Genomic DNA, 12083 nt, shown 5'->3' on the forward strand with positions numbered 1-12083 from the left:
TCTATCAAATAAATATTTCCCAATTTCAAGTTCAATTCACTTCCTAAATGTGATAACCACAATAGAAAAAAGTCTTAATGGAATAGAGCACTTTTACCTGATTTACTTTATACCACAAACTATTTTTAATATAATTGCTTCCTGTTAGTTTCCCACAGTATGCATCTTTATTAATTTGTTATTTATGAGTTAGTTATAATTAGATAGTCTTCCCTTAAGTGATAAACTATGTGACCTATTTTTGGAAGCACTGTGTTGGGGTTCTGAGAAACCATGTCTTGTTACTGAATGGGTTCTGAACACTTTGAAATTGAAAGCAATTGCAAGTAATGAACACATATATTACCTCTATTTACAGAGACCAAGTTGTAGAACTAGGTCTGTGAAAACAAATGGCCTTGCCAGCACTGAACCTAGAATTAGACGGATTTATCCATGTGGGGTAGTGTGGGTCCAGGAGAAGTTCCTGTGATGTGGAAAGAAGTGGAAGTGTGTATCCTGTGGACAGTCTACAAATGAAACAAGAGGAGCTCCCAAGAGGGTGAAGGTCAGGGCTGAAATGCACATGTCCAATTATTCTGCACACATTTATTAATTGTGAAGGCCACTTCACCTCTCCGGAGGCCAAATGAATAAAGGGTTAGAGAGGGGCCAGAAGAGCATTTGTGGAAAGGCCTTCCCTGCTAATACACTGAACTAGAGCAAAGAAATCCAGATTATAGTTCTGGCTTCCCAACTAACTAACTAGCTCCAGTATCTTGGATTCTGGTTCTCAGTTGCATCACCTATGGACAAAAAGGCTGTAAAGTTGGTGAATTTTAGGGTCTCTTCATTTTTTTTAACATAACAAAATTGAACACTAGTCCAAGGCACTGTGTCAGGGTGTTACATACACTGTGTCTTCAGTTCTCAAAAAGCGCTTCACTCTACAAAGATCTGGAGGGTTAAGTGAGAGCTTAAGCAGTACAACTTATAAATGGAAGATTTAGGATTAAAATCCAAGTTCTTCTATAAAACACTCTGTTCCTGATACATGAATCATTATGCCATATGCAATACCTGAACAAAAAAGCACTTTGCATTTTTCTTTGTCTGTCAACCAACAGATATTTCTCAAAGTTACCTGAGATTCACATTGTACCCAGTTCTTGCAGTACAAAAAAAAAAAAAAAAGTCAAAAAGTCTACTTACTTTTTAGAGATTACAGAAAAAGGATGCAGATAGATAGGAGAGAGCTGACTCTGGAGTAGAATAAGTTTTAATTGCCCATTTTCAGTGCCCACACTATAGATAAGAAATGGTTTATAGTATAAAGTCACGGTCATGACAACAATAATTGTCTTTATCATAATTGCTTCTTGAAAGAAAAAGTATCGGACTTAGAATCCTTATTTTTCTTTCTTGAAAGAAATGATTCTAGATTTAGAATCTTTATTCTTTAGATAGCGAAATTTATCATAATTCTTATGCTGAATATCAGAATCTAAATGTAAATTTGGAGAGCACATATTGTTGAATAAAAAATATGATAATTATGTCCTACTTTTGAATAATTTTTTCTTTAAATAATGTGAGACCCTGGAGTGAAAGTTCATTCATCATCTAGAGTTTTCTGGACTCCAAACTGTAAGACATAGAAAACGAAGGCGAGATCTGAGGGTGGAGCTGGAGGGGAGAGGGGGTGGGGAAGGGAAGAGATTGGATAAAGGGCATAAAGAATAAATGTGATTGTAACAATGCTAATTTTTAATTTTTATTAACAATATGCTAATAAAAAATTTTTAAAAATAAAAAAAATATCAAGTGGAAAGTACAGAGTTCTCATATGCCCTGCCTGCCCCCCTCACTTTATTTTTAATTTCTTTATATGTTCTATAATCAGGAGCTTTTGATTTTGATGAAGCCGTATTTGAAAATCTTTTATCTTATAACTATTGGTTATTTGTTTATTTGTTCTTATTTAAGAAAATCTTCCGTGTCCAAACTTTTTAATGTCCTCTATTTTCTCACAAATTTTTTTCACTGGTGATTTTATGTTTGCTTTCCTTGGGTCAAATTGAACTACACCTCTTTTCAAATTTACCTATCCCCCCACCCTCCTTTCCCATCACTGAGTACTCATACCCTAGTCACCTTATTCAGGCATCACTCCAAAGTCATTTTTCCATCGAGTGCTCTCTCATTCTCCCACTTAGAAGTAATCTTCTTTCCTTAACTTGAAGTTGTTACATTGTACTTAAGATGGTTGAAACCGTATTCAGTTTGTTTCACTATATTACTCCTCTGAATAGTTCTTTAGATCAGGATCTGTAAGTCTTGAAATCCCCAAAGAGATCCGTTCAATGTCTCAAAGAATACCTGTGCCATTAAAGTTTGTAAAGCAAAAGAATGTGTGTTTAGTTTGGACAACTGAATACTCAGCTGGGACATGCATTATTTGCAAATCCTTGAACACCTACCCTAAGTTAAAGGAGTTAAACTGGTACAGTACGGTAAATGAATGGTTGCTAAGGACAATTATATTTTTTCTCAATATAAATAAAAAACTTTCCAACAAATAGAATTATCTTTAAATTGAAAGGACTCACAAAAAAATGACTAGATTTTCCCCAGACATGTTCAGGCAGAAGCAGTGCACTAATATTTCTTCTAAAGCCTTTCTGTACCCGGTAGATCTACTGAATAAATAAATAAAACACCAGCCCTATTAGTATGCTTCATAAGTTTTAATTTTAGGCATTGACTATTGATATTGGTGCTCTTCTCGAGCCCTCCAATAATGAGTTACACATATCTTCAGGGATCATTTTATTTGCCTTTAAACATGATTTGCGAAAATGCTTAAGATACCTATTACGCTATTTTTACCACAAAAATAGACAGTTTTACTTCTATTTTTTTTTTTGGATCAGAAATTTATAGATGTTAAATCACTTCTTAAGGGGTTCAATATTAAATCTATTCAACTTCCCAGGCCTTATCTCTAAAATCAATAAATATATATACTGTGTGGGGAAATATACAAACATTTAATACTTTATGCACTTTTTATTAAATTGATTTATTTTATAAATTCCTCCCCCCCCAATTTTTCTATATCAATATCCATCTTAGACATTCTAAGAGAGATACACTTAATGTGTTAAAAACAGAACAGAACAAATCAAAATGTTGGGACTTCATATTCTATATTCTTTATATTATTAGTTTAGACTATAAACTAAATGGCAGGAAGCTAGTGTTTTGACAATACTATGCATACTGGCCAAACATGGATAAACTTTAGTGAATGTGAAATAAAGCATAAAGAAAACCACTATTTTCAGATAGAAACTTTTTTATTAAGAGCCAGGACCTTTTCAGGAATCAGAACACAGTAATTCAGCAGAGAAGGCTTATAAGAGAATTCTGAACATAGACTAACACTAATAATAAAGAGTCTCAAAAAGTATTTTGTCATTCTTTCAACAAATAAATTTTGTGATTCAGCCACTTCTGAGGTTTTCTCTTAGGGGTTCAGGACAAAAGTCAAGTGCCAGTGAATCTTATGCATTCAGGCTTTTTTGGAAGAAGAGATTTGCCAAGGTCTTCTGTTTTTGAGCTCCAGTCAGTCCGGGTTATTTGCACGTCCTCACGATCAGTCAGTAGGAAAAGGATGAAATAACTCAACTCAGTATGTTTAAGGTAATGTTATCTCTCAGCTCATTAGCAAAGTGCTAATTAGGCAGTTCACAAAACTATTGACAGAAATTGAAACCATCTGAAAGCACTTGCACGCTGAAATCAATGGTCAAACCAAAGATGCCCCACTTCATCAGGAAAGGTAAGTGATAATCAAGCTGACAGGCAAGTGACAGTGACAGCCAATATAAGAAAGCTGGTGATGGTTGTATTTTGTATGGAGTATCTTCATTGAGTCCATCATAGTCAATCTCAGAAATGATCCTTCTTGATCAGCTTTTAACACAAAGGACGTTAATAGAGCAACAGAAAAGAAAAGCTAGTAGGTAAACACGGCTGTGGTTAATAATCCCTGGAAGTTATATTTTAGGTTAATGTAACAAGATTCTTAAGATGCATAAAATGACTCAGCAGAACATTAGAGATTCTACTACTTAGTAGAATCTGCCTAATTGGACAATTTCCAGCTGCTATGAATGGAGTAAGCTGATCAATAGCAATGCAAAGGTCTGCTACCACTGAATAAATACCTCAGAGGTGGAAAGGTACTGGGTATACAACTCAAAGACGGGTAGTTTCTAGAGAAATAGCTCAGTGGTTGGTAGCTCATAAGCCCATAACTTGGATATTGGCAATTTCTTATTAAATACCTTTTGGGTTGGCAGCTGTTGGCAACATAGTATGATGATGAGTTGCCACTGGGTCTGAATCCAAGATTTTGGTAGCTTCTACACCTTAAACTACCCAGTCTACAGTAGTTTAGGGGCTGGAGACACTTGGAGAAGCAGTTAAGTTGCCCAGAGCAGTTAGAGCCACTGCGAATGGTCTGGCAGGCTTTGGATTCACACTGAGTGGGTGTATAGTAGTTGTATACATACCCCTCAGTCTGAGTGCATGGGTTGCAGCTGGTGCTGGGGCTGATGTTAATTGTTTCACAGGCACTGACGACTTGACCTGCTGACGGGTAGTTGCTGGGCACACAGGAGTTTGGTGGATCATAGCTTGTGGTGCAGGTCTTGGGCTCACAGCTAGAAGATTCACAGCTTGGTACATCACAGTAGGATTCTTGGCAGGGATCCAGGAGCCAGAGATTTCCTTGGTAGGTACTAGGTAAGCAGCATCCAAAGGTAGGGCCTACATTACTGGAGCAAAGAGAAAGAGCCACTGGGATATAACAGTGAGTTCTATAGGATGTGGCATTGCAAGCCCCAGGATAGCCCAGAAGAGACATGGAGCCTGAGTGCATGCTTGGTGGTAGCCACGCAGGTATTGTGGGGCAGTGTCCTGAGGACATTTTATATCTTCCCTTGAGATTGTCAGGAGACTCTCCAGACTATCCTCCTTCCCTCTTCCTGCAACAGCAACACAACATCTCATTAATGTGTTGTTTAGCCACAGTTGCTGATGTCTTCACACTCATTCAAAAACATTTATTTTGATTCTTCAAAGTATCCATAATCCAAAGTATCCACTCTGACCATCACCTATTACTCATCATCTGTAGACCATAGCTTCTGTGAATAGTGATTTAATTTTAATAGGCAAACTCTCATCTCTCAATCAGCACTTAAGAAGAGTTTATGTGTCTATGGGCTTCTGCAACGTGGTTATTAAAAGGTTAACAAGTAAAGCAAGGGAATTGTATTTTTCTACTCTTTCGTCTGCTGCAAAATACTGTAGGACTTGATCCGGTACTCTGAAATAAGCCACAGAGTTTGGCTGTCTCAACCTTGTTGCTCAAAAGAGAGGATAAGGCATTGCCCTACTGAGAGAAATAATCAGTCCCCCCAAATATGGGCTACACTTTTACCTGCGCCAGGCCATAACCAGTGACAACTGCTCATTTGATATGTTTGGAGAATTCCATCTTAAGATTCACAGCAATCCTAGAGAGACTTGGTGACCTACACCAAGCTAAAAATGAACTTGACCTCATGGGTCAGTGGTTGCTAAGCAACCAAGACTTCTATGAAATCCCTTTCTTAAAGAGTTTCTGCAATATGTAATATCAAAGAAATCCAGTTTCTCAAGATTGTACCTTTATAAGTGACTAAGATTATTCATCAAGCATTTCATTGTCTCTGCTGTAAAGCCCAGTTGCTGTCAGATGTATAACATTTCTTCCCATTTTTCCCTAGATAAGTTTTACTTATTCTTGATTTGCTTTCTTTTGCACATAGACTTCATTTCATTCCTATGTTGAAGAATAGTTATTTTGGGCCTATGCCAGCAAAAGGGAATGACTATGTTTAAAAATTTTATTTGAATAACCTGTATAGTTCTTACAGGCACTGTGCATATTAAATAGCTCTTTTACTCCTATGGTGAAGGCTAGAGGGAATTTTTTAAGATTTTAATTTAAACTGAAGAAATGACTATTTGTTCTTAAAAATACAAACTGTAATTCGTACTTACATTCTCCACTGAATTGGAAACAGCAATGCATTTATTAACAGTGATGAGTTCAGACAGAGGACAGTACTGATTTCTTCAGGTATGATAAGCAATAAGGATACTTTTAAAGGACACTATCCATACAGGAGACAATTAGATTTCCCTTGGTATTCTCCACTTTTCAGCTAGATCTTTTAAGTGCACATCAATTTAAACTTACAGATGTTCTCCAAATATATACACATATTTTAATCTGAGTTTTCTCAGTGCTTCTCCTGGTAAATATTCTTTAAAGTGACAATAAGCAACGCTTTATTAAAAAAAATTTGCTACCTTCTGGAATCTCTCTCAGGAGAAAAGGGTAAGAATCAGGAAATCATATTTTCAGCAAATTGTTAGGCTATAGAAGGCCCTGGGATTTGGGGCAGAAAATTTCAGTCCTGAGTCAGGTAAAATAGGAAAGAAGATACATAAAGCAGTTGATAGCCAACATTTCTAAGTTACTGAGTCCTCACGATACCCAGAAAAGTTCAGAGGTTGGTGAAGCTTTCTTTTATTCTGCACCTCTTTAACATCTGACTTTTACCTCTTATCTTTTCCTTGTGGCAGGTTTGAGGGAAAACAAAGACAGAATCAGTCATCTATAAAGCCCAAATACTCCCCTTCTGTCTTAGCATTAAATAGTAAGGCATTTTAAATTAATATTACTCATACAAGTGTAAGTCCAACAAAATAATGTCAAAACATCATATAGCATAACCAATATTCAAAGCATGAGACTTTATAACATATTGAAATTCGTCTTGCTCTGACAATATTCTAAACACTTAAACATTGAGATTTGCAAAGGCAGAGTTAACTCAACTGCTCTTATTTGCTTCTGTTTTTCCTTCTTACCCACTCAAAATATCAGACTCACATGTAACCATCATCTCTCCCCAATCACTTCACCATTTTCTATAAATGATACCTCTGCAGAATTGTCTTCTACTTTGCTCTCCATCCTCAAAGGAGGCTGAGCAGACAGATTAGTGTCAGAGCAAATATCAGGTCATAACAATGGCAGGCTTTAACAGTAAGTAAGAACCATTGGGTGGCATTGTCCTCTGAAGGCTTTGGGAAGCATATGTATTACTCTGTTTTCATTTTATTATTAAAAAGATCTTCTGTTTCATTAATTCCCCTATTTTTAGTATTTGCTATGTGTGGAATGATGAATAATATTCATGACCCACCCAGCCAAGATGTCCACTTCCTGATACTGGAACCTGTGAATGCTACTTGATGTGGCAAAAGGGACTTTGCAGGTGTGATTAAGTTAAAGATTTTAAAATGGCTTATCTGGGTAGGACTCATATAATAGCAGGGGCTTTTATAAAAGAGGGACAGTAGATCACAAAGAGAGAAGGCAATGTGGTAACAAAAGCAGAATTTGGAGGGATGTGGCCACAAACTAACGAATGCCAACATCTTTGGAAGCTGGAAAAGGTAGGGAATGACTTTTTCCCTAGAGACTCCAGAGAAATATCAGCCCTGTTGACACCTTGGCTTGAGGTCGGTAAAGCAGATTTTGGACTTTTGGCCTTCAGAATTGTATGACAATAAATTTCTGTTGTTTTAAGCCATGGAGTTCGTGGTAACTTGTTACAACAGTCATAGGAAATAAATACATTGTCAGAAAAATATAGGTGAAGGTAGTAGATAGTCTTTATGCAGTTTGAGGAATTTGTACTCTGTATCTAAGACATTTAAGATCAAAGGAATAAGCTTTCTCAACATCAGATAATTCAGAGAAATACCCATGCCATCTAAGGAATAAAAAAAAAACAAAAAAACCCTCTCTTTATCTAATGTGCGAGTAGATTCCTTTCAACTCATTAAAAAAGAGTTATGGAATGTTTTCCCAATTTTGTTGAAAGGTTAAAAGTCCTTGTGGGTAAAGATAGAAAATTAAAGAAAGCTAAATTTTCTAGTTAAGTGGCCCTTAAATAAAAAAAATGGAGGACACCTTCTAGCCTTTTAGGTCACAAGAAATTTTGTTTTCTTCTTTTGCCATCATATATACAATTGTGTTCTTATTCCACCTGCCAAAGTGCTATGAAATGATACAGAAGTGATCTTATGAGTTAAAAAGCAAAATGTATGCAAATCCATACTTACATAACAATTGAATTATAAATGAGTCAAATTATTCTTAAATTTAGCAGTGGTAACCTAAAGTGGTAGGCATCCTTGCTTTATTCATGTTGTTGGCTTATTAGATCATTAATGGTTTCAAAAGCTGAAGGTAAGATGGGCAAAACCAAAATTTTAGGGAATAGAAATCAATGAAGACAAAGCACTCTTAAATGACACAAGTGGGTAGAAAGACCGAAATTTGAGTTGGATTCATGTTTAATTCTTTAGGGAAACATGGTATAGATATAATGAGACACAAGTGTAATTAAAGTTAAACATTTTGAGCTGGAACTGTCAAGTCGGTGCCTTAATAAGCTATGAATCACTCTCTCGCTGACTACCATTTATTATGGTGTAACATTGGAATAGTGTTCTCTCTGTACTTCAGCAACTTCTTATGTAAAACCAGAGCTAATAGCATTTATTTTGCAGGACCGTCCTGCAGATGGAATAAGTTCATAAAGGTGAAAACACTTAGAAAAGCACATCTTCAAAATGAAACTAATAGTATTTTCTCCACAGGCAGCTTTGAGGATTAAATGAGTTTGCTGAGCACAGGATAGGAAACATGATTCCTGTGTAGTTGATGTTTTGATGTTAACTTTTTATCATCAGCCTATAATCTTGTTAATATTATTGTTATTAAATACTATTATTTTCATTATTATTATTGGGTCTCATCTAAAATCCACTGCAATTTGTCTGAGTGCATTAAAAAAAATTTAAAAAAGAAAGAAAGGAAGAAAAAAAGATGAAAACACGGAAGGAAAGAAGAAAAGAAGGAAGGAAGGAAGAAAGGAAGGAAAGGCACCAGAGTAGGTTACATTTCAGGTTAGATAACTTGCTGTGATCTATATGTTATATGTTGATTTTAAAAATTCAGCTTTGAGGAACTAAATATATTAAAGGTATTTTCTACCATATACATGAGAAGTAAGACTCCCAGAAGGCATAATGTTACATACTATTTGTTAGTCCTCCTAGAGAGAAAGGGTGGGCTGTGACTGTGACAGGGAGGAAACAGCTTTATTTGTAGTTTAGACTTGGCAGGTCTAGATTTGAAGATTACGGTCACCACATTATTAACAACCTCCAAGTGGCTTCCAGATTAGTCATCACCTGAATGGACAAAACTACAGATATTTTGGATGATAATGAAAAGTCTGTGGAATCCAACTTACATGGGTCTTTGGGCAAGTTGCTTGCCCTGAGTTTTCCTATCTATGAAAATTGGTATGATAATATTTTGTCATAGGTATGTTGGGAGACTATTGGTTACATAGTGGTATGCCTGGCACGTTGAAGATGATCAATATGATGGTCACAGTTATTCAGGTTGCTTGTAAGAAGAAGTTCCCACCGTTGAGTACATGGAAGAACTGAATTAATTAGTCACATACATATATGAGGTATCTTCAAAAAATTTATCAAAAGATTTGTATTATCTTTTAATTCCATTTTCTTCATGAACTTTTTGAAATACCGTTGTATAAAAGAGAGAAATAAGTTCCAAGTAATAGTGATGTTCTCTGTGCAAGGATCCATAAGGGAGCAAGTGGGAGAACTTCTTAAGTTTAATTCAGGAGGAAAAAATTATGCTGTGCTTTCCATTGTGTAGAATTAATTATTATTTATGTAACCCCTTTGTATTTAATCTTATAAGGTAGGGTGGACATTGTAACCTGCTCTTTTCAATGATAATTTAGAAGACATATGTACAACTGATGCATAACTAATTTTGCATGCTATTTTTCCTCTATCTCTATTGGCAGTGTTCCAGATAGTGAAGACTCTGTACACCTGGGTCCCAGAATGAGGATGACTGTGGAGCTAGCACAATTAATGTGCAGTATGGGTGATAAGTAGACCATTGCAATTTTAAGAATCTGGAATTTTGAAGTTGTTTGTTACTATGGCAAAACACAGCTGAATCTGAATAAAGATTATTTATAATTCCCTTTTTAAATGTTAGAAAATGCAGATGTACATTTAAGGCTCAAGTATTATGACATGTTCAATGAAGTTTCTGAAAAGATCTATCTTGCCTGCTTTTTTCAGACACTATTTTTTTCTTTAAATATATTTGTTCAGTAAAACTAGAAATTCTTAACTTCACTGAAGATAGTAAAGAGGCAAAAAGTACTGTTTTCTCTATTACTTGAAACAACTGTATGAAACTTTCTTCCTTTTTAAGAACACTTTAATGGTATAGAAATCAAGACATCTTGATAGTGAAAATGTTCTCATGAAGAAATCAATAATTAAAATCATTACAATTTGATTACAAAAAAGTACAGATAAAAAACAAACAAAACACAAAACAAATCAAAAACTGAACCAGAAGCACAATGATCCATCAGCGTAAGAACAACTCATCAACCTAAAGATAAAATTTCTTTACAAATCTGTCAGGCAAGATGGTGGAATAAGAATTCAGCACAGTCTTCCAAAAAATGGACATTGCCAACCCCCAAAGCAATAACATGCTGGGTGGAAACTGTTGCACATTTGGCAAACCTGTACAGGTTGAATGCTATTAGACACTTAGTTGAGGGGTCTGAAGCTGTTGGACACATCACCTACAGATTGACAACCATAGGAGAGATCATTCAAAGGATAGCAGGTGCTGGATACAAAATTCAGTGGTCAATAGACACAGGAGATGAAGCTCAGTGATTGACAGCTATAGGGGAGGTGATTTGTGGGGTAGCAACTACTGGACAAATAGCTCTGAAGTCTGTCATACAGTGATGTTTGGCAGGAACTCATGAGATAAGAATTGGTGATGCAGCAGGGTCTGGAGACACAGTTAGTAGTGGAAAGGTAGCAAGAAATTTCACAAGTTGTAGTCATACAGCTGGATGATTGGCAGCTGGAAGGTTTATCACATGTCTGTTATGGAGTTTTCCAGAAGCCAAGTTTGGTGTTGGTTGGGCAAGCACAGAGTATTACCACAATTCACACCAGTAGAGTACAGCACAGTGGATGTGGTAACAGGAACATGGCAGTAACTCTCAAGAGAGCAGGGGCTGTAGTTTTTAGAATAGCAGATGTTGCATGATATGCTAGAGTCTGACGTGAGGCTTTCAGATAAGTAGCAAAGAGCAGTTTGTCTAAGTCTACCAGAATGCTTATGTACCTCGATGGCTATATACCTACACACTTCTCCTCTCCATATTTTAGATCAATTTACTTCATAATATCTCATTAACTCATTGTTGTGTTGCCTATGAAGATGATGTCCTACCTACCCATCCATAAAACAGGTCGAGTTTGCATCTGCAATTCTAATCTTTCTCCCTTTTATCAGGCTTGAGAATGTGTGATATAATCACCTGTGTATTTTATCTGTTTTGCTTCTCTTCTAACCCCTCAGTAACGCTTGGTTAAAAGGAGTTCATTTGAATAGATGTTTTCCTATTCATTATCCACAAGGAACAACATAGTTAGAAGGCATAGCACTCATCTTTGAAGGAGAGTCCTAATGTTGCAATGCTTGGAGGAAGTGTTGATGTCCTAAAATAGTTTCCACATATCAAAATTTATTGTATATGCCAGGCTGAAAATCTCATCCCATTCCTAATTTTTAATTGTGTGATGTTGCTCATTGTATATTTGTCTTAACACTAAATTTTATACAAGCGTCATAGTGTACATTTTAAAGAACTTCACTCTGAGAACTTAGCATTTTTCATATTTAAAAGCTGATTTTGATTTCCAAAGACTTGAGAAAATGCATGTGATATTTCTACATGGTAACATTGATGACATACTTGCTTTTAATTGTAAAGTCTCATACATTCCTATTGGTCGTGTTCAACTAAGGGGAT

General features: G+C 35.9%; 2 protein-coding genes across 2 annotated transcripts; both read right to left on the bottom strand.

Moving 5' to 3' along the window:
• Positions 1 to 4171: 4171 nt before the first annotated feature.
• Positions 4172 to 4927, bottom strand: LOC134372613 (keratin-associated protein 24-1). Its single transcript, XM_063090061.1, has one exon. It carries the CDS (start codon positions 4925 to 4927, stop codon positions 4172 to 4174), a length of 756 nt encoding a protein of 251 aa, XP_062946131.1.
• A 5759-nt stretch (positions 4928 to 10686) lies between these two features.
• LOC134364129 (keratin-associated protein 25-1) lies at positions 10687 to 11106 on the bottom strand. The gene is given in 1 exon segment (XM_063080074.1): positions 10687 to 11106. A coding segment is annotated over 1 exon segment (420 nt).
• Between the last annotated feature and the right edge of the window lie 977 nt (positions 11107 to 12083).

Source organism: Cynocephalus volans, chromosome 1 (assembly GCF_027409185.1).
Source record: "Cynocephalus volans isolate mCynVol1 chromosome 1, mCynVol1.pri, whole genome shotgun sequence".
NCBI lineage: Eukaryota > Metazoa > Chordata > Mammalia > Dermoptera > Cynocephalidae > Cynocephalus > Cynocephalus volans.